The 23,304-nt window shown below is 47.4% G+C and overlaps 1 protein-coding gene across 10 annotated transcripts in view; it reads right to left on the bottom strand.

Annotated features, from left to right (window-relative positions):
* The window catches only part of GRAMD1B (GRAM domain containing 1B), a 181,688-nt gene that overhangs the window by 82,631 nt on the left and 75,753 nt on the right, over window positions 1–23,304 (bottom strand). The window contains exon 1 of one of the 10 annotated variants that reach the window (XM_041772298.1): window positions 12,583–13,128. The exons of the other annotated variants lie outside the window; for them this stretch is intronic. Coding sequence (XP_041628232.1) covers window positions 12,583–12,605 — 23 coding nt within the window. The 5' untranslated portion in view covers window positions 12,606–13,128. Of the gene's footprint in view, window positions 1–12,582; window positions 13,129–23,304 lie in introns of those variants that run through there. 10 annotated transcript variants of the gene reach the window in all.

Consider the following 23,304-nt stretch of genomic DNA (forward strand, 5'->3'; position numbering starts at 1 on the left):
GGATTTCAGAACAATGAACAGAATGAGTTAAGTTTCATCTTTATCTTTCTATGTAGAGTATACACAGAAAAAAAAACAGGTCAGAGAATATAAACCAAAATGTTAGTAGTGATGATCACTGAGGGCTGGTATTATGACTTTTTTGACTTTATATTTTCTGTTTTCTCTATAATACCCAGAGACAGAGACAAGGGGTGCTGCAGAACAAAACAAAAAACAAAAACAAAAACCCCAAAAAACAAAAAGAAACAAAATATTCAAGTTAAAACTGCGATAATTCTTTTACTGAAAAACAATTTAAGATTTTATCTATTCATTCATAAGACACCAAGAGGAAGAGGGGGCAGAGGGAGAGGGAGAAGCAGGCTCCTCGCTGAGCAGGAACATGGGGCTTGATCTCAGGATGCCGGGATCGTGACCTGAGCCAAAGGCAGAGGTTTAACCAACAGCCACCCAGGCGACCCTGTTCTTCATTTTTTTTTTTTTTTTGTGGAAAAAAATACTTTAATTCTGATTTTTCAGAACAGAAGAAGTCTGTAAAAGGACTCTGAAAGGCAAAAAAGGACTATACAAATCCAAGAGGGCAATTATCCAGCAAATATTTTTTGAGCATCAACTATGTGTTAATCCTTGTAGAAAGTACCAGAAAATAAAAATTGGAATGACTCAATTCTCAGAAAAGGTCTAAGATGTTATAAAAGATAGAATGACATTTAATCCAAGGCCAAAATTATGAGGATGCAGGCAAAGTGCACAGAGAAGGGGAAATGACTAGTTAATTCCTATTTGGGGATGAGATAAAATCTGAGATTGGCTTCTCCAACAAGGTGAGAGTAAAGGTAATTCTGAAGGATAAATGGATTTCCATACCCACAGATGGGAGAAGCAGAAGCCAAGGGGCAGGATAACCAAAGACTGCAGTGACATGAAAAGGTTTATGTGTGACATGTTCTACAAAGGGAAAATGTGGGGATGCCTCAGTGGTTCAACATCTGCCTTTGGCTCAGGGTTAGATCTGGGGTCCCGGGATCGAGTCCCACATCGACTCCCTGCAGGGAGCCTGCTTCTCCCTCTGCCTATGTCTCTGCCTCTCTGTCTCCCATGACTAACTAACTAAAATCTTTATTAAAAAAAAAAAAAAAAAAAAAAAAGCCCAAAGGGAAAGTGTGTCAGGATGGCGGGGACAGAAGAGCCTGTGGAAATTTGGAGCAAGGATGAAGCTGGACACTCATGACAGAGCCAGAATGGGGAAGGCCTTGAGTGCCATGCCAGGGTGTCACCTGGATTTTTAAAAGTTACTAGAAGCCAAGTTCAGTTTTTGAAGAAGGGCTGGAAATCTAACCTGTAGACAGCTGAATGATCAATGGACTCAAAATGTTCTGAGAAGAGATGAGGTTATTCAGCCATTAAAAGGAATAAAGCACTGATACATACTAGGACTTAAACCAATCTTGAAAACATTATACCAAGGGAAAGAAGCCAGTCACAGAAAGTCCACATAGATCTAGGATTCCTTTCTTGAAGTCCAGAACAGGGGAATCTACAAAGACAGATTAATAGTTGCCTAGGGCTGAGCTGGGAGGGGCAGGAGTGGGGGGTGTGGGAAGGGGTAGTGGGGGGGCCCTTGGCTAAAAGGTACAGATGAGGTTTCTTTCTGAGATAATGAAATTGTTCTAAAATTGACTATGATGGGGCACCTGGGTGGCTCAGTGATTGAGCATCTGCCTTTGGCTCAGGTCGTGATCCCTGGGTCCCGGGATCGAGTCCCGCATTGGGCTCCCCACTGAAAGCCTGCTTCTCCCTCTGCCTGTGTGTGTCTCTGCCTCTCTCTGTGTGTCTCTCATGAATAAAAAAATTAAATCCTTAAAAAAAAAAAATTGACTATGGTGATGGTTGCACATATTGTGAAGATACTAAAAGCCAACTGAATTGTATACCTTAAATGAGTTAATTGTGTGGTATGTGAATAATATGCTTTATTTTTTAAAAGATTTTATTTACTTATTTGAGAGAGAGAGAGAGAAAACAAGTGGGGGAAGGGAGAGGGAGAAGCAAACAGATTCTCCACTGAGCAGGAACTCCTCACAAAAGTACAAATTGACTTTCCTTGTTTACATCAAAGAAGGCAAGAACACCTGCTCATGAAATCAGAGGGTTAAAAAAAAAAAAAAAGTCATCTGAACAAGCCAGCGTCAGCAGAGGCTAAATAAGTAAATTTTTAAAAGGTACATTTTAGACCAAAAAGATAGCTTTAAAAAAAAGTGGTAATAATGTGCAGAGCCAAGCAGGGCAGATCAACTTCCAAAGCCCAAAGGTCAGAGTTCCCAAAATTTGCATCCTCAGGTGTGTGCACCTGAGCCTCAGGAAAACAAAGGGTTTTTGCATGTCTTGTCATAGTGCCCCTGGATATAAACTCTGACCATTCGGCAAGGCATAAAAAGTTGAGGTCGCTGCAGGGAAGCTATTATGAAACAGTAAGGCTCCCAGTCTCGGGAGAATGGGTCCAAAAAAAGATCTTAACTGGAAGATAAATCTATTTGCACTACAGCAGGAGAGAAATGTGAGTCCCTGTGTGGAAGTTTCCTACAATGTGCGGCACTGGTGAGACCCTACAGAGAAGGGAGTCCAGGTCTGGCTCCCCATTCCCCCTACTACTTGAGGCAAGCCCACCCCCACCTCCCACGTCCCATCCCCCACCCCAAGGCAAGGACCAGTTCCTACCCATCTTCGTGTCCCTACCACCAGCCAAGTGGGTGCTCCAGAAATGTTCGAGTAAATAAATGAATAAATGATTAAAAAAAAAAAAAAAACAAAGGACAGAAAGAATCCAGTGGGAACTTGAGAAGAATATGAAAGGGTCCTGCAGTCCATGCGGATCCAGAAGAGAGAAAATCTGCTGCTCTAACTCAACTGTCATCTTAGAGATGAGGGCCCCGGCGCCTGGCTGAAGGTCACTCAGTGAGGGGGAGGACAGGTTCCAGCTTCCAGTTAAGTGACTGAGTGACCAGACCTGCAGGGGGCTGAAGGCAGTAGACTTCCAGCAACAAGACTAAAATACATGATCTGGGAGTCCAACTGAGTGACGGTGGCCTAAGACGCTCCTTCCTGGCTACTCCGGGCAAGATAACCATCAGAGTTCTCTGTGTCCATCTAGGGCATGAGTTACAATTGTGGATTTTAAGTAGGTAAAGAGCAAGGCTATGTATGACCCTCCTCCCTCTTTGAACAATATCAAACACAAGACAATGAAAATTTTAATAGTAGCGTAACCGGTCTCAGGTGGTTGCACTGTGCAGAGTACTCCCCCAGGGTGTGTTCAGGGGATTCAGCTCAACGACTCCCCCCCACTCCTTACAACGGCCCTCAAAGGCAGGTGTGAGGAGCCCCATTTTGCTGCTAAGAAAATCAAGGCTTGGCAGGGTAGGTAACTCACCCAGAGTCATGGTCTAGAAAGGAGCAGGACCACAGGCACCTGTCCCTTAGGGTCTCCCACAAGCTCAAGGGGAGGAGGTGCCCCATGTGCTGGACCAGCCATCCATGTCAGTGTTGGAACAAAGGCGCTGCCCCAGAGGCATAACCTACCCCCTCCAGGGGGAGGAGTCCTTGGCCTAGACTCAGAAACCCAGTCAGTGCTCTGTTCCCAAGATTTGCATTTTCTGGGGCCTATCCTCCAAGCCTTTGAATGTTTTCATAAATCTTGTAAAACAAACACACTAAAATGGCTCGCAACTACTTAGGTGCTGTTAAAATGCTAACCTGGATGGTGAACAATGTTTAATTCTCTTCTAAGCTGTACAGATACATTATACACTTTGTTTTGGATGCAGGATACATTTCATATATTTTTAGGGTTTGTTTGTTTGTTTGTTTGTTTGTTTTAAATAAACCCTGAGCCAGCCCCAAAGTGAAGCCACCAGACCAGCCAATGACTAGGGTCAGGGCTCTCAGCATGGGGGCGGGGGGGAGGAGTACACTGCAAAACTATTCTATCTGACCACCTGATACAGAGAGCGCCACCCCCCAGAAAGCCTGCCCCACCTCCGAGGCGGCAAACCCTTTCTGAATTGTTAAGTATAAAGCTCCAAATTTCTACCAAATAAACACTCATTTTTCTCACTAAGTCAAGAACTAGAGTGTAGAGGCTGAGAGCACAGGCTTTAGAGCCATTTTCAGCTCTATCCCAGTTCTGCCACTAACCTGGGGGTCCAGGGCATGTTACCTAAACCTCTTTGAGACTCAGTTTCCTTGCCTGTAAGATGGGATAAATACCACGGTTACTGACGAGTTCCACGAGGGCTACATGAGCTCAGGCAGGCAGACAGGCAGGCAGGCACGTAGTAACGTTGTTAGCATTCGCAACTCTATTCTTGCCTGCTCCCAAACCCGGCCCTTAATGCTTCAGTTCTCTGCCCCAGAACATCCTGGCCACCAGGCTGGGAAATGCGTCTCCACCTTCTTTGGCCATCCTGAGCCTGAGGGCTTTCCCAGCTGACTGCAGCAAGCCCAAGCACCCCTGCCTCACCTGTGCGACTGTCCGGGCGTGAAACCTGTCTTCCCATTTGAACTACCCCAGCGTCCCCACGCACCCCCCAGTTCTGATCAGGCCATGCAGCTCTCTCTGCCTTCCACCAGGGCCTTGCTTTGGTTTCTACGGTCTAGCTTTTGCTTCTCCCCTGAGAGACACCCTCGCCCCTATAAACTCTCTTGAAATCTCAGTGGCCTCCATCCTTCAAGGACCAACCCGCATCCCACCTCCTTCATTCAAGCCTCCAACTGCTCTGCTCTCTTCTTGCACACCTTTGTAGCTGTAATTCATAGTCATCAAATGCCTTTATAAATTACCTTGACAAATCCCTCTAAGTTTTCATGGGTGTTCATCTTCTCTCTTCTCATGGGCAAAGACCTATCTTTCAATTGCTTTACAACCACGTGGTTTGAAAGCATGAACTCCGAAGTCAGACTGCCGGCTCAAACACTCTGGGGCTGTGTGACCTTGGTCCTGATTACTTAAGCTCTCTGTGCTTCAGTTTACTAATTGATAAAATCTATACCCTAATAATATAGAGCTCAAAAAACTGCTATGCGTTAACGTACAGAAAATATTTAAAATATATGTAATACAGTAAGCTGTCATGTAAGTATTAGCTACAACTAGGGATCTCCTTATCCTGGGGATCACTATTACAGTGCTTACAAGGAGATGAAATATCCAGTAAAAAACATCACTTGGTTGCATTTGAGAGGCATCTTTATCTAAGCTAGGGGGAAGGAAACTCTGTCTAGGGCTAGACAGTAAATATTTTATCTTTGTGGGCCACAGGTCTCTGTCACAACTTCTCGGCTCTGACACAGAACCATGACAGCAACCACAGGCAATCCCATACAGAAACATGTGTGGCCGGGGAAAAATAAAACTTTATTTGTGGACACTGAAGCCTTAATTCCGTACAACTTTCACATGTCCTGACCTATTCCTCTTCCTCTTGATTTTCCCTGTTTAAAAATGTAAAAACAACACACAAAACATACTTATTAGTTTGGAAAGCTGTACAAAACAAAAACAGGCAGGAAGCTGAACTGGGCCCGTGATGAGCCCGGGTCTAAGGGGACGTGACATCTCTCATGACATCTCAGATCAAGGTCTTTATCCTCCAGGCAGTAAGAAAACTTATTGAGTTTTAGAAAGGGTGGTGAGCCCGTGGCCATGCTTCCGTAAAGGTAGGTATGGTCACCATGACAGGTGCTCAACAAGACTCCAGGTTCTCCTCTCCTCTGCCCTGCAGAAGCCTCCTGTTCCCCAGTCTTCCTGCGGTCAGGCAGGGCCATGTGACTAGTCCTGGCTCCTACTGGCTTCCAAAGATAAGCACGGAAGGGCCAGGCTCTCCTGCCCTCTGCAGCGACTGTGCAGGAGGTGCCAGGAGACTCTACAGCCTACATCACTGAGCCTCACGGAGGACAGCCTCCCTGGAGTCTTTTCCAGAGCCTGGGAGGGATGTGCAGTGCTCAAGAGCTAACTTACAATGAGTTCAGCTACCGAGTTGGGGGCGGGAGGGCAAGAGCAGTTGCAATCAGAGCATAACCTAGCCTCTCCAGTCTAACTCAACATCTTTCTGCAAATATAAACCAAAGAACAGTGTTAAGGATTAAGTATTCATAAAAACATCTGGCGATAGCTAGTTTACATATCCTTTCACCTTAACTCATTTAGGAAACAAACATCCAGCCTTCTGGACAAGGGAATAGAGGCCTTATTCTCTGCATTTTATCATGAGAAGCCCTAAATCATCTCTTCCAGCAATAAAATTCAATGGCAATAAATCTCATAATGGCCAGGAGGAAGGGTTTCTAGCCAAGTGCAGTAGTGCCCCTTATTTGCGGGGGAGCCATTTAAAGACCCTCAGTGGACAGCTGAAACCATAGGTAGTACCAAACCCTATCTATATTATCCCTTTTCCTATACATGCACACCTATGATAAAGTTTAATAAATTCGGCACAGTAAGAGATATGTAATATTAAGAAATAGAACAATTATACTGTCAGAAAAGTTGTGTGAATGGGGTCTTTCTCTCTGTGTGTCAAAATATCCTATTTTACCGTACTCCCCCTTCCCGTGATGATGTGAGATGACACAATGTCTATGTGATGAGGTGAGGGGAACTGGATAGAGGCGTCATGGTGTAAGCGTTGGGCTACTGTTGACCCTCTGAGAATGCGTCAGAAGGAGGATCACTTGCCTCCAGACCACGGTTGGCCGTGGGTAACTGAAACCTCAGAAAGCAAAACCATGGATCAGGGTGAGGGGACTGCCGTACTTATAATCTGATTTGTTTTGACACAATCTCTGCCAGCCATCTCACACTCTAATACAGTAAACTTCTTTCTTCTTAATAACGATGGTGACAAAAACAATAACAAGAAAAATCACAGTTTCTGACGCTTATTTCAAGCCAGGTCCAGCTCCCAAAGCGGAAGCCTGGATACGAGGTAGGAAAAGTCTGTCCTTTAAAAAAAAAAAAAAAAATCTGTAAAGCCAGAAGATCTGGTTACTGCCCTGAGCTGTCCTGATCACTCATGGGATTTCAACGCTTAGATGACCAGCACTCAGTGCCCTGGATTCAACAGACCATGGGCAAACTCCAATGCCCATCCCACCAAATAATAAAGTCAATTTTGTGCTGTTAGCAAGAGGGTGTGCCCACTGGGGGATGTTTGTAAATGAGCATTTAATACTCTCAAATGAAGGTTTGTTGTATTTTTTTAGTGTTTCCTGCTGACTAAAAAGTACACCACCAGTCCCCATTACAAGCAGCCACTCTCTAAGGACCTTGGCCTTTTTCTAAACTATTGGTGAAAAGGAAGCTGAGAACCCAACTAATCTGCCCAGCACTGTCATTTAATCCCACTTTCGAAACAGCCACCACTCAAGGCCAACAGAAGTCACCTACCAAGGCCACACATCAGGTAAGGAGGTGGTTACACGGTTCGGATTCAGGAGCCAGCTCTCCAAATTCTCAGGTTGAGGAACCCCAACCTTCCCTGCAGCTCACCTTCTGGAAGCATGTGAGTAAGTGGGAAGCCTGGCTCTAAAGGTCATCTCCAGGTCCTCCTCCTCCTCTAGAGAAAATTTCTCATGAAAAAACCTTGAACGATAAATGTATGACCTGATCTTGATACTCCAGAGTCAGAAAATCCAAGTTTCTGCCAGATGTCTAACTCAAATCCTCTCAAGTTTCTGCCAGATGTCTAACTCAAATCCCCTCTTGCAACCTCACCTATTCCTTCTTTCATGGGATTTAAACTGAAGGAACAGTGTTCCATTTGGTCACAGATTTGAAAGGGGAAGAAAAGCATACGAGACAATTGACCTTTGGTGTCTAATGAAATATGGCTGACCACAAATCTCCATGAAACGTGGAGGAATGCAAACATGAATTTCTGTCCCAGCTACCTGGTGAGGACGTTAAGTGAGCGGGTTCCTTTACACAGCACTCATATTCTTAAATAGACAGTGTGAAAGTAGCACGAATGCTCACTCACCCACTTAAAAACACAAAGAGAAGCTCAAAATTCCTCTCCTCTGTGGACCAAGGCCTGGCCACCGAAATGCTTCCCCTTCAATGTTTCAAGAACTAGACTCACTTCACTTTCTCAGGATCGGATTCTTGATGCACACTGACTTGCCTAGAGTCTGACAGAGACCCCCAGCTCTATGGAGCCTGCACCCACCAACCCCCACTGCGGTGAAGACCAGGAACACAAGGACAGAGAAATCAAAGGACAGGTGTCGCTCCAGCCTGCCAAGTCCTATGGGGGCCAAAGCAATGTGTACAGGGAGCAGCCCCATGAAACTGGAGATCTGCATGGCGTGTGAGGTTCTGAGGCCCTACGGGAATGAGGAATATCCTGACATCACCCCCATACCCAGAAATAAATGAGAACTATGTAGAAGGAGGACTGAATTGTTCTTTCAATACATCATATGGGGGGCACCTGGGTGGCTCAGTGGTTGATGCCTTTGGCTCAGGATGTGATCCCGGAGTCCTGGGATCGAGTCCTGTATCAGGCCTGCTTCTCCTTCTGCCTGTCTCTGCCTCTTTTTGTGGGTCTCTCATGAATAAATAAATAAAATCTTTAAAAAAAAAAACCATACGGCTTCCAAATTGCATGGGTTCCACAGCTCTGCTTTGGCACAGCCCTATGTGTTTGCCACGTACCACCTCCTCTCTCTTCCTCCTCCACTGCTGCCCTTACCTTGCACACCAAATGATCGGGAGACAGAATCCCAGAATCATCCTTCGAGAGAGTCTAAAGCCCCTCAGAAAGGGGAAGCTGAAGAGCAGGAGCATTTCTCTCTCACCATCCAGCCACTTGTCAATCACAGACACGCACCTTGATCAGCTTCATCCCAAAGCATCCCCTGTGATAACCTCCTAACGCCACGAGGTATGGTGTCAGTGCTGCACAAAGTACAGCTTCGACTCACCTGACACTGGTCAGCCTTCAACCCCACTCAAGTGCCAAATACTCCAGGAAGCGTCTTTGCTACCCCAGCTGAAATGAATTCCAGCCTCCTTCGAATTTCTAGAGTGCTTGTTGTTAATGACAGGTCTCTGTCCCTCAGCATTTACTGACTGGTTTTGCAGAGTGTGCAAGTGTGTGTGGGAGTGTGAGTGAGTGTGTGTGTGTGTGTGTGCGTGTGTGTGCATGTGTGGGGTTGGGTCTCATTCTATCTGTGAAGCTACCAAACCCTAGAAGTCAGAGGCAACGCCCTTCACATTTTTTTAACCCCCACAATGCCTAAGCACAGGATCGCAAAAATAATCACTACTTGGTCAACCTTTGTAGACTGAAGGGATGGAATGAACCGCAGATGTGTAGACCATGCCCTTGCCCTCTGGGAAAGGAGATCTAATGCAGTCACACCTTGCTGTCACCAAGGTAGTCACACAACTGAAGTAACAAGTGAGAAGAGGGTGCCCTACCTTCTTCACCACCTCGTTGCTTTTTTTTTTTTTATATAATTTTTATTTATTTATGATAGTCACACACACAGAGAGAGAGAGAGAGGCAGAGACACAGGCAGAGGGAGAAGCAGGCTCCATGCACCGGAAGCCCGATGTGGGATTCGATCCCGGGTCTCCAGGACCGCGCCCTGGGCCAAAGGCAGGCGCCAAACCGCTGCGCCACCCAGGGATCCCACCTCGTTGCTTTTTTACCACTCTGTATCTCAGTTTCCCTAGCTCCCAAATGGAGACGCCAGACGCTTCATGGGGCTGTAGCAAAGATCAAGGTAATGCATTTCCTTACACTTTTAAAAGTCTAACTAACTAAATATAAGGCAAAGAGACCACGGAGCAGGGCAGGGGGCAGTATATGGTATTGTTATAGGCTGAGGAAAGTGTACTACAGAAGAGTAACCAAGAACAAGTGAATCACGAGGGAGAACTACCCACAAACCCAATGTCTATTGTACACCTGCTCTGTGTCTCAGTTTGCTCTGTAAAATGAGGATCTTAAGCACGAGGTCATGAGCACCATGGGACTTAACACCTGTAAAGCACTTAAACTGGTCCTTGACGTGTGGCAAGCACTCAACAAATGTTAGTTGCCATTATTACTGTTATTATCAGCATTACTGTCATTGTTATTTTTTTAAATTAGGCTCCATGCCCAGCGTGGAGCCCCCTGCAGGGTTCAAACTCAAGACCATGAGATCAAGACCAGAGCCAAGATCAAGAGTCCGACAATCAGCTGAGCCACCCAGGCGCCCCAGCATTATCATTTTTTTATCATTTTTTTAAACCACCAACACATAAGTGTTCCAGAAATGCTTCTAGAAATGACTCAAACATTAGGAAATTCATTAATTCTATCCTCTTCCATAAGCAGATATTACTCAGAACCTGGTAGCCAATATATTTAATCACCCTGTTCCTACCAAGTCTCCCTGTTGACAGAGGAAAGGAGTACCCTGACATGGGATATGACCAAAGGGAGCTGCATTCAAGCCTAAACATTCCCAACACAGATGCAGGTCTGGCTCCTGGGCTAAAATGGACCCATATATCTACACCTAATGAAATAGTGAATCATGGGCTCTAACACTATCCAGGCAGACGTCAATGGCAAAACTTCCCCATCCTTGTAATATTCGATTTGGCTGGAAGGGACAAGGTTACCCCAATTACAGTTCCCAGCATAACCCTGTTCTTCTGTTGAAATGCAACAAGAGATCCTCAAGGCAGATTTTTAAAGGCACATATTTCTGCATGTGCCTCAGAGACCAACCCAGGCCGAGCCGAGAAACATTCAGTGTTAAAGTGATGTCTCATCATGAGACACAGCCAAGCACCCCTCAGCCCCAACCCAGGCGTACTGACGGCAGGGGCAGGGAAGGACGCTGAGTGATTTCCGATGATGAGCCCAGTGTCCCCACTCACCCAGCAGGACCTGCACCTTTCCTGGACGCCTCACCCAATTTACAGGCCCAGCTTGGCTCTGCTGAGGCATCAAGGGGCACCTCTGGGTGCTGACCCTGCCTGGAATCGCCAGCGACAACAGATTCTGCTAATAATGCTTTCCAGCCCAGAAGGAACAGAGAACCCAGCTCCAAGAAAGAAGGGATGGTGCTGCGACTACCTCTACCTCCTTTTCTCAACCTCACAGGGGGACTTCCGGCACAAGAGCTAAACATCAGAAAGAGGGAGACCAAATCTTGAAGAGAAGACCTACAAGGCCAGGATTGGGGGGTGGGGGGTCACTGATGCTGACCACCCCTCGGGACCTCACAGGTTTTTTTAAGAATTAAGCTCATGAGAATGAAGCTCTTCCCTTACCTTTCCCAAAGTGGCTTCTCAAAACCCACAAAAGGACCATCTTGCCTAAAAGAGGATGGCTGGGCTGGACTAAATCTGTTGGACTTTCACCTAGGGGAGGTGTTTCTGGAAAGCCAGATGCAACTCAGAGCCAGGCTAGGACTCCCATGTATTCACTGGCTCAGTACCTACCCTGACTCTGGGAATGAACCTCCAATAATCCAGAGACATCACTTCCCAGAGTCCCACCATGGACTGCGGGGTGGATGGCTCCTGGCCCAAGGAAGGAGGGCAGGGCGCATCCCTGCCGGGAACTGGCCCAAACTCTCCTCCCACCCTCCACTGTCCTCAAGGAGAGAAAGTGCCCTCCCCAGCCCCGAGAGCCTCTTTCCTCTGAGCCATACACGCCACCCGCCACCTGGTAGGCAGTGCCAGATCCCTGCGATGACAAAGTTTCCCAGGCAAAATCTCCAGTTTCTCCACCAGATAAAAAAGCCAATTCACCCACCCACTTGATTCAAAGGAGAAACGGGAGAGGTGAGGGTTTTATTTTTAAAACGGGAGGTAAAAATACTCTGACGGCTTCTGTGGCTACCACACAGCTCTCTCACACGTCGAGCAAGAAGATGCTGTAACATCCCAACATTAGGCCCCAGAAGAGGCACCTAGAGAGCCCCAAGGTGCGTGCCTGGGATGGGCACAGCGGTGGGCCATCCACGCTCCATCGGACACCAGGCATGCCAGAGGCTGGAATCTGGCCCTCATGACCTGGTCCTCGGAGAAGCCTCTAGGAGCTCAGAGGCTGCCTACCGGGACAAGGGTGCCATGAGGAGCAGGGTGAGCAAGGCCCCCGGGGACAGCCGTTGGGCTGGGGAGGGTACCACTGCACCCACCACCAGCCCCTTGCAACCCATAGGCCTTCGCCCGAGGGACCCTTCTCAGCCAAGTTCCCTCGGTCTGCAGGCCCCTCAAAGTTGGAGACTCTTTCCAGCTGCACTTTGTCTCCACGGCTCCCTCCCCCCCGCAACTTCCAGCAAACCCCTCCCCCAGGAAGATGCTGGCAGAAAATACTGCAGCAGTGCAGAAGCCAGGGAGAGCCGGAGAGGGCAAGGCAACTTTGCAGAGTGCGTGCCCCCTGGGGCCCCCGATGGGCCTCTGTGGGGACGGGCCTATGTGAAGGTGCTGGGGTGGGGGTGGGGGGCTCGGAAGCAGCTGAAGAAAGATGAGGAAGAGGAAGGTGCCTCGTCCGTCCCTCCTCTACTTACCAGGATAGCTTGAATCCTTTCATTAGTACAGGCACGATAATCCACTGACCGTGTCCTTAGCATCCCCGTGACAGCTCCGGAGGTCCCAGGACATATTTGAAAAGATGACGAAGTCCCCAAAGAACAGAATCCCATGTAATGTGACTTGAACACAGAGAGAGAAAGGAGACAGAGGGAGAGAGGGGGAGAGGGAGAGAGCGAGCAAGCGCCAGCCCGGAGAACCCCTGCGTGCCGCCGGGCTCCGAGGCCAACGGCAGCTTCTGCAAATCCAGCCCGGGGCTGGAGCCGCCTGCCTGAGCCGCTGCCGCCGCTGCCAGCTTCTGATGGGGACGGGCGACGCTGGCAAGGCTGCAAAACAAGCCCGGAGTGGCTGTCACCAGGCAGGCCGGCGGCCGCCCGCCCACCCTCACCTCCCGCCGGCTCGGAGCAGCCTGGGGCAAGGGACCCAAGGAGAGCCCGGCAGGAGGGCAGGCACCGAGCAGAACCTGCACGTCTCTTCCCCCAGGCGGCGGCTCCCGCAGCTCCATATAATCTCCTCATCAATGCAGTACCCAAGCAAAGCACTGCCAGCCACTTCCGCCCATTTAAAGACACAGCACATGTTTTGTCCCGGGATGGGACGGAAAGTCAGGGAGAAGGGTGGGTGCGCAACGCGATGCCTGGGAGGGAAGAGGAGGGCAGGGGGAGCGGGAGACGGGCGCACCCCTGGCATCCAGCAAAGGGTTAGAATGCCACGGGGTGGAGGGGGGGGGCGCTGACCACCCCCCACCCCAGGCCCTCTGCAAATCTGGGGCACTCAAAGCCCAGCACACTTGAAAGGCCTGGAGGGAATGGGGGGGTGGTTAGTGCCTGGGTGTCCAAAGGCCACCGTAAGTGGAATCCTCACCCTTTGCCCAGCAAAGCGGGGCGAGCTCGCTGTGAGATCCCTGAGATTCCCAGTCCTCTTCCCCTGCCGGGGAGAGAGCCTGGCCACCACTTCTGGAGCGCTCCATGAGGCAGCAACTTAGGGCAGCCCGGCAGCAGCCCTGGTCACCTGGGGCCCAGGAGCCCTGTAAGATGGCCACAAGGGCCTGGGCTTGGATCTCAATGATGTTTTATCACCAACAGGGATCTGAGAAGACTCAGGCCCAGCACAGCATCAAAGGGACGAGACATTGGGATTTTTCAACTCCAACTAGAACACATAATTCACTCTTAAAATCCTCCAAGCTGGGCCCGCCTGTGCCAGCCCCAGCAACTTTCCTGGCTGTCATTCTTTTTTTTTTTTTGGTCCTCCCCTAGATGATTGGACTATCTGGGTCAGTAATGCGGATGGGTGAGAACAAACAAAGAGGAGATTAATTATGAAATAGTAACCTTCAACTGAACCATATTAAGCCTTTACCCTGAAACTTGCCTCAGAGCAATCATCTATACAGACTTCCATACGTGTTCTGTACACCATCTAGACCTGACCCTCCAAGGTGATAATCTGAAGAAAACCTGGAGTGCAGGATCCCCACTGGTAAGACTCACTGTACTTGCTATGACTTATTACTTGCCTTGCTGACCTTAGATGATAAGTTCCATGAAGGCAGGCACTGTGTATCATGTTCAGGTCCATCTCCCCACTGACTTAGGAGGGCTAATATATAGTATAGGTACTATTAGCAAGTGGTTAATCAAAGTGGCCTAATTCAAACCTAAATAAAACACTGCGGTCTCCCTCCAGGGTCCAAAAGGTCCAACAGAAATGCTCTTTAAGGGATCCAGAGCTTTTAGAAATGTACTCCCAAAGTAGCCCAGGGCTACAGAATTTCCCTCTTTCCACAGCCCCGGGGCTAGACAACACTGAAATGCTTTCAAGACTTTTGAACACATCTTTAGTTATGTACCTTCAGCAGCACGTTGTAGGGATGCAGAAGTTCTCTTTTACAACCTAGGTAATTCACTTGAAGAGCCTCCCAAGACCTGTGATGCCAGCCCCTTGACAAATGTCCTTAGAGCACTCTAGGTAGATGAGAATATTCTCATCCTGCCCCACCAACCTGCTCTGAGCACAAATAACACAGATGCAGGTTCTATACTGCATCAAAGCTTTCCAAGTTATTTCATTAGAAGCACATGATCATAATGTTAAAATTCTTTAGCTTTTACTCTTTATCTTTTATTTTTTTTAACTCCCTTACAACTATTAATAAGAATGTATTGGGACCATACTATGTCAGGCGTCATGCTAATAAGCACCTTACTTGCATTATCTCATTTAACTCTAAATGAGATCCATATTATGAAGTAGTGACTATCATGATTTTTCGGGTAATGCTGTTGAGAACTCACAAGTGTAGCATCTAGATTTGCCCAATGCTCAACAGCCAACAAGCTGCAAGCTTGAAACTTGTATTCAGGCATGTTCAACCCCAAACCCAGTCTCTTAAATCAGGATGTTGCTTATAAAAAAAAAATTATCAGACAAGCTGATTTATAAGGGTTCACATGCTCCCAAGGCAAAAAGAATCCAGGCAACAGGTTAAAAAAAAAAAAAAAGACACTAAATCAAGTCAGCTGCTTCTACTACTCTTGCTGATGAGTTAGCTTGCTTAAGTACCAGTGTATGATGGAGATATGAGGAACATGAAAGGAAAGCCTAGTTGGTTGGGAGGCAATTATCTACCTCAAATTCCCCTTGGCTCTTTCCTGTTTCTAAAACCAGGGCTTTTCACAGAGCCCTAGAACCCGGCTCCATTTTCGGGACCCATAAGAAAAATCTTAAAATTAGATCGAAATATGGCTTTAAAGCACCATGGGATTGCTATCTTACCTTGAATTAAAGAATAACACCAAGCAAAAATGAAGGGACATTCATCATTCAGTGTATTTCCCTCTTTGATCTTCTCACAGAGGGCAGACTATTTGGCACGGTTTGGAAGGTTTCCTGACCGGTAAGTCGTCAGCACTGACATAATTCTAGATTCCTCTGGGGGTGAATGTGCAGATTAATGGTCAGGCAGGTGCTTTCAATTCTCCAGCTTCTGCCTGACTGCAACCTGTCTGCTCCTTGATGTCTGTGTTTCAGGGAGGGCAAGAATATTTTTAAAGATTTTATTTATTCATTTATTTGAGAGAGAGAGAGTGCGAGCATGCAAGCACCGGGGGGGGGGGGGGGGGAGGGTAGTGGGAGAGGGACAAGCAGACTCAGCAGAGCCCAACATGGGGCTCGATCCCAGCACCCTGGGGTCATGACCTGAGCCACCCAGGCACCCCATGGAAGGGCAAGAATTTTTAAGAAAAAACTAAGTCCAAAGACTTCTATTTCTGGCAATATGGCAGACTAGATATCCTGATGGGCTTTTCTGCTAAAAACAAGAAAACTGCTGAATAAAATAAAACATTTAGAAAGAAAAAAAAGAAAATTAAAAAAAAAAAATGCTTGATGAGCTATCAAAGTAAGACCTACTTAGAGGCCACAAATTTAGTGAGGGCAGAAACCCAGAAAATTAAAGATAGCCTAATGGGTATGTTTTCTAGAGAAGATATCTATAGAACCTGCAAAATGAGGCCTTGATTTTCTGGACCTCACTGAACATGGTGGACAGAGACAACGCCACAGGCCCTCTGATGTGAGAAGGGAAAGGAGATCACCTCATAAAGTGGGGCCTGCTGGCTTACTCTCACCCAAAGAATGAGCCCGAAAGAAACCCCCACATGTTGCTGAGGAACTAAAAGACACACCTGTCTTCAACCTTGGCAGAGGTGGAGGGAGAACAATCTCCCTTGATAAATCATAATTACCAACTGATCCTCATACAGACAGCTGCCTGGGGATTTCCTCAACAATTCACACACGCACACAAAAACGTCCAGAGAAGAGAAGGCTGATGAACTCAACTACAGTAACACAACCTAGGAACATCTTGCTCATCAAAACTGATCATAAAGAGGGAGAAAGGACAAGGCTTTTCTGGGAGAAGATATTCGCAACAAATGTAACTGAAAAAGGAATTGCTCACAGAATTTATTAAAAAAAATTCTATGAATCAATAAGAAAAAGAAAAACAATCAGAAAAATAGACAAGGGATTTGAATAAGCACTTTCAGGAGAGGAAGTGATCAATAAATATATAAAAAGGCACTCAACCTCATTAGCACTCAGGAAAACGCAAGTCGAAAATGTCAATGAGATGCTATTTCATACCCATCTGATTGGCAAAAGTTAAAAAGTCTAATAATATAAAGGTTGGAAAGGAGCTTGGAGAGATGTATAGTGATTCAGCTACCGTAAGCAAACCACTTGGTATCACACGGTATAGTTGAGGAACTGCATCTTCTAACACCTAATGGTTCTACTCGAACAATTAAAGAAGCTCCCATTAGGAGAAGTGCAGGAGAAACGTCATACAGCACCCTATGTAATAACAGTTTGCGGAAACACAACCCCAAACCTGGAAACAAATAAATGGCTATCAACAGCAGAAAAGACAAATAACTGGGATTTTCTTAAAGTACGAATGGTATATAACATTCAGGAAATTCATAAATTACTGTCAAGTGCGACTGAGTGAATCCTGGAAACGATGCTGAACAGAGAGAGCAAGTCAATGAATGAAGAATGCAGAGCATGATTCCATATGCACGTACAGCTACAGAGCAAACACCTACCACGGTAGTTCACGTTCACATACACAACGGTGCTCAACCTCATGAGTACTCAGAGTGTCCAGATATTCTGTCTGTACAGCTAGACCGTCTGTATCCATAAAATGGAAAATCAAGCAAATGACAAACTCAACATTCAGAAAGGCGGTCACCTCTAACGAGTGGGGAAGACGGCCCCGTAAGAAGTACACCATGCTCACTGTTCCTTCTTTTTGTATGCTTTACACATATTTAATGTTTTATAAATAATCTTTATAGCAATTCACTATTTGGAGAAAAAAATTTTTAAAAATAAACAAAATAACTAGACAACACCTGACACCACTCTTCTCCTTTGGGTCACTATGAACAGAATGGACGAGAGTGCAGGGCGGTGGCCGGGAAGCGTTGACCGTGACAATTTGTGTTATCTGCATTTTCAAAAATCTAACCTCAAAATATTGGCTTTCCCAGGCTCATGGATATTCCAAAGTTTGTTGTGTTTATAAGGTCTGATTAACACGAGGGTGAGTTGTATTGCTCCAAACCTCTTGCTATAACACAATGGTTTCTTTCAAACTTTACTGGGTTTGGAATGCAGGTTGGAAAATTTTCCTTTTTGATTTTAGCTGCTCTGACTTTTTCTTCTTGGCCTCCTGCATGCCTGAGGGTCTCACCACCCGGGGACTGTTCCTTTCCCAAGCCAACAGAATCAGGACTGGTGCTTCTGGCCTCATCCCTGAGTAGGGACAGGTGGGAGGTCTCTGAACCAGAGCATACCACTATGCAGACACCCAAGGCCTCACAGCTGCGAGCCCAGGAACTCACCAGAGAATTCAGGCCCCTGCCACCCACCCATCAGTGGCTCTTGCCGCCACCAGATGCTCACGCCTCCTCGTGACCTTGGGAAGTCACGGGGAGCCTATGTGGAGCAGAAAATAGACAGTGGACATGACCCCTGAGGCTCCCCTTCTCTCTGGAGTTTCTGGATTCTGCGCTCGCCTCCTGAGAGCAGAGCCGCAGGCCCAGGGCAGAGCTGCAAGCCTCCAGGAACTGGCAAAACTGGGGCAGAGCAGTGCTGCAGTCACACGTTGGGGAATCAAAGCTCCAAGCTCAGGCAGGGGAGTCGTCAGGCGCTGAGAGTGTTATATTTAAGGAGCATTTTGGAGGTCAGGAAGCTGGTGCGAGGAGCAGCGGGGGAGGAGCAGCCTCCTAAACACTCCATTTCAACAAGCCTCCGCGTCCTCCAGCCAGCACCCTCTTCCAAATCCCAAACTGCAGTCAATAGAGCCTGTGTGAGGGGACAGCAGATGGCCAGAGCGGCACCCGATCAGGTGCTCCCCGCCACTTCCCTGTCCGTCCTGCCCCCCTCCCCCCTCTCCTCTCCCACTATTAGTCACTGGCTCTGGGGTGACAGTGTGGGCTGCAGGCATTGGCCTCGCCTTCTGGTCTGTTCATCTGTGTCAGCTCCCAGCTGGGAGCCTCCCGAGCCCGCCCCTCCCCTCCCCTCCCCTCCCCTCCCGTGATGGGACTGTGTGCGCACCTCTGCCCTCCAGCCCCACCCGGCCACTGCAGGGAGGGCAGGGGCGGGCAGGGGAGGGGGGCCGGGGCCACCGAGCAGCAGAGGTCCAGAGGCTTGTGTGGAAAGCAAGTAGGGAGGGCTCTGCTCCTCTCAGGTATGCTCCCTTCTGCCTCTATGACCCCAGGCATCTCCTCCCGGTGCTGGCGTCAAATAAGAAATGAAAATACAAAAGGGACAGACTTACCGTCCCCCCATCCTTCTCTGCCCCTCCACTTCACAATCTGCTGATCCAGGATGTTCCTTCAGGCAACCAACAGGATGGGCAAGGGCAGAGCCAAGCTCCAGCCAGCCCCATGCTGCCCCTAGCTGTTCACCAAGCCCAGCAGACCAGAGAGGGAGGAACACAGGAGGGAGGCAGCCAGGCCACTGAAGGAAGCCTCCCCTACATTCTGTCCTGTGGTTCTCACGACGCCCCAGGGCCGTGTCACTAAACCACATTTCCCCAGGGGAAGAGGCTCCAGCTCCAGAAGGTCTGGTTCTCTTCCTGCTGCTGGTGGCTGCCCCTAGCCCCAAGGTAAGGGGGTGCTGAAAAGAGGCAACGGGACAAGGGGAAGCCCGGAGCCGGGTCCCACAAACCCCCTCGACCTCACGCTAGCCTCAGAATCCCTCTTCAGCCAGGCCAGGACCAAATTACTTCTCTTGCTCACCTCAGCAGCAGAACCCAGCTAACCAAGGCCTCCCCTGTTGAAGCAGCTCTGCACATCCTTCTCCGTGGAGACTTCTGGCTCCCTCAGCTCTTGCTCTGTCTGGCAATGGAAGCCCCAAAGAGGACCCCCACCCCCAGCATCAGCCCCAGCCTCCAGCCCTACCCCCTTCATCTCTGAAATCCTCTCCCCGGCTGCCTGAACACCTGCCTGCCAGCCTCAGTGCTGGCTTATTGGTTCGGCTCCTCCATCAGTATGTTCCAGGTCACAACTCTTTCTGCTGCCAGACAGAAGGGCGGCCCCCAGGTGGCACAGCCCACCTGTCAGGAGAGAGACACACACCTTAGAGAAACCCCACCAACCAGGCCAAGGTGGGGGGGCCTCACCTGACCTCCCTCATTCTAATTGCCTGCATAACAAAAGAAAACACGTCTCCTGCCAGATGGAAGAAACAAGGCAGATTTCTAATTACCCACCCTGAGCCTCCCGGTTTATCCTCAGGAGAAATTCAGGGTGACTGATGGTATCAGGACCCAGAAGGGAGCTTATAAACTCAGGTTCTCTGGGGGAGGGAGCGCCCAGCCGCCTGAGGCCAGCTGCTCCTTCGCTCTTTCCACCTCCTCCTTCTCCCTCCTCAATCCAAGTCACCCATCAGGAGGACCCTTAGCAAAATGATGAGCTGGGCGTTGTTCGCTCATCTTAACAGTGATCTTAACAGTGAAAGACTCCTGGCCCAGGACACAGGGATCTACTGCTGGCCCAGAGACCACTTGGTTTTCTAGACAAGCCTAGAAAAACCGCATTGGGAGCTGACACGGGCCTCACACCAGTCCTGGGGGTGTGTGCTGTACTTTCACACAGGGATTCTGGAATTAGATGTGAGTTCAAATCCATCCTTAATATGTGAGACCCTGAGCAAGTCTGCTTCCTTTCTCTAAGCCTCAGATCCGTCTACACAGAGGTGATGACAACAGCCCATATGGTGGCTAGGTGTCGATGACATAGCACAAGACACAGTCTCAGGTGCCCAGTGCATTTTAACCATTACTAGGATGGTTCCCACCCGGTGTCTTACAGACCGCCACTTCCCACTGCGAGAACCAGGTTCCATACCTAGGCCTAATCTACTTTCTCTTCTTTATCTAAAAAGTTTCCTTATTTTTTCCTGTTCTACTGGAGATACTCTTATATTTTTATTTCGTGATATTTCTGCTACATCAGTCGGTCATTTATTTATCCAACAATAACTACATTATTGGGTGCTTACTATGTTCAAGACTCAGGTAAATCAGGATGATATTTCAACAATAAATCCAAGATCCTCCTTGATCTCCAGAAGCTTATGATCTAATAAGGAAGATAATATAATACACGGGCATTAGATAGTTACATTAAGTAGTTTTTAAAAAAGATTTTATTTATTTATTCATGAGAGACAGAGAGAGAGAGAGAGGCAGAGACACAGGCAGAGGGAGAAGCAGGCTCCCTGCAGGGCACCTGATGCAGGACTAGATCCCAGGACCCCAGGGTCACAACCTGAGTCAAAGGCAGACGCTCAACCACTGAGCCCCACAGGTGTCCCACAATAATTTTAACATAAAATTTTTTAAAGTATTAAGTCCTGTAAGAGAGGCATAGATAATCAGAACGCAGTACTTCTGTTTACCAAAATGAACACAGGTTTGTAATCATGATGCCAATTTTTTAATCAATTAACAAATAATGGCGAATATTCTCAGCTAACCTATTCTGAGTCTGTCTGTGATAATTATGTCCTGATTAGTCTGGTCTTAACACAAAAAGAGTTAGCCAGAAAAAGGATCCAATATTTGTCATCATTCTTTACAGAGACAAGAACTTCCTATTTGCATGACAGGTGTCCAGAAATAGTGCCTGCAGAACATACTGCTATTCTCACTGCCAATAAACACAGGTTTATTTGGACAGAGCAGCCTGCATCTAATGGGCTGGAATTTGAAGTTTCATTTCCTACCATTAGGACATTTTCTCATCGGAGCCTTAAGGGTGGGGGGAAAAAATGTTCAAAGATGCTTCAGGCCCCTATACTTAACCTACTATATTCTCTAAACGTCACAACTGACGTGAGAATGGCAAAATCGTGACTCAGGCTGCAGGTGCCTTAAGACCAGAGCCCCTCAGTAAATGCACCTGTGTCCTTCCGTACCCAGCCACCAGCTGCCTTTAATGGTTCATGGGCATCACAAGGGAAAAAATATTTACATGATCTGTGGACAACTGAATAAAAATAAAGGCAACATGGTGAGGTTGCAAAAAGCTAAAATACTCTGCGTTTTTAGTTTTTGAGAACATGTCCCTTTAACTTTGTGTTAAAATGTTCTTTAAATACAACCAGGGGGTGGTGCATTTTATATGGTAGTTTTGTTCCCTTCTAGGAGTAAAACAAGTATGTGGCAATTCTGTGTTTCCGCCAACTTCTCTAACCAAATCCACAAGTTTAGACTCCTCTATGAGGAAGGGCTTCTGGGTTCTCCGAGCTCACATTCTTGCTGTAAGGAGGGGCTCTGCCTCTTAACTGCTATAAGGGGAATCTGAAAACCTCCAGTCAACTTCCCTTGTCTTTAGGGGGTCATCTGGGCCACAGAGGTTCCCAATCTAAGGGGATTTTATTGACCTATAATTGACATATCACATTATATTAGGTGTAGAACATAATGATTCATTATTTGTAGACATTGTGAAATGATTGTAGTAAGCCTAGTTGACGTCCATCCCCAAGAGTAGTTACAAATCTTTTTTCTTGTAATGAACCTAATCTATTCTTGAATGCTTTGATGATGCCTTGGCGATATGGCTGGGCCTCCCAAATACACATGGACAGCTATTGCCACTCCCTCAACCTCAGACACAAATTCCCAACTGTTTCTGAACAACTTCACCTGGAGGTCCCACAGGCACCTCAAAGCCGGCCTGAATAATGTACCTTCACATTGTATCTCTACACTTCCATCTGACTCTGACCTCCCGGTGCCTGCTTCCTGATAAATGGCACCACCACCTACCAAGTCACCTGGTCAGACATGTGGAGTTCACCCTATAATCCTCTTCTACCTCCCACTGAACTAGGTACAAAGGCATGTCAATTCTAGTTCCCTCAATGACGCGGGTTTATTTCTTGTTTTCATTTTCGAACCTGCTTTTCGATTCTCATTGTTAGCTTTGCAGTTGTATACCTACCTTCCTCTCCAAATATGTTTATTCAGTCACCCAATATTTATTGAGCATCTATTATATACCAAGTAATATGCTAGATGCTGGAATGCGGGGGAAAGGGGCTGGTTGTGGCTTAAGAAGCAAAAACACACTAGCCCTTAAAAAGCATATAGTCTAGCTGGGGAAGACAGATATGTTAAAAAAAAAAAAAAGTCTCAGAGATGGCACAGAATAAGGAACTGATTAATTATCTGTCTATCCTGTAGCCAGAGTATTTTTCAAATGCAAATCGACTAATCTCCTAAAAATCTTTTGATTGTTTCCAATATCTACATAATTTACATAACGTAAGCATCGTAGAAGGCTGCCTAGGATGTTGATTCCTATGTCTAGTTTCATCAACTGCTCCTAAGGCCTGATCATGCCAAACTGCTTGCAGTGACGGGGGCTTTGCCACATTCATGCTGTCTCCTTCTCTTGCCTCACTACTGTTCGGTGAACAGCCATGGTATGCCAGGCTTCATCTCCTTTAATCCTCACGACAATCCTGCAGGGTCCATACTATTGCCCTGGATTACAAATAAGGGCACGGAGATGAGGACAGGCCAAGAGAATCCGCTCTAGTTCACAGAGGCAGAAAGTGGCAGTGCCAGCATTTGAACGCAGATCTGTCCAACTCCAGTTCATAAC

The sequence above is a fragment of the Vulpes lagopus genome, chromosome 10 (assembly GCF_018345385.1).
Source record: "Vulpes lagopus strain Blue_001 chromosome 10, ASM1834538v1, whole genome shotgun sequence".
Lineage (NCBI taxonomy): Eukaryota > Metazoa > Chordata > Mammalia > Carnivora > Canidae > Vulpes > Vulpes lagopus.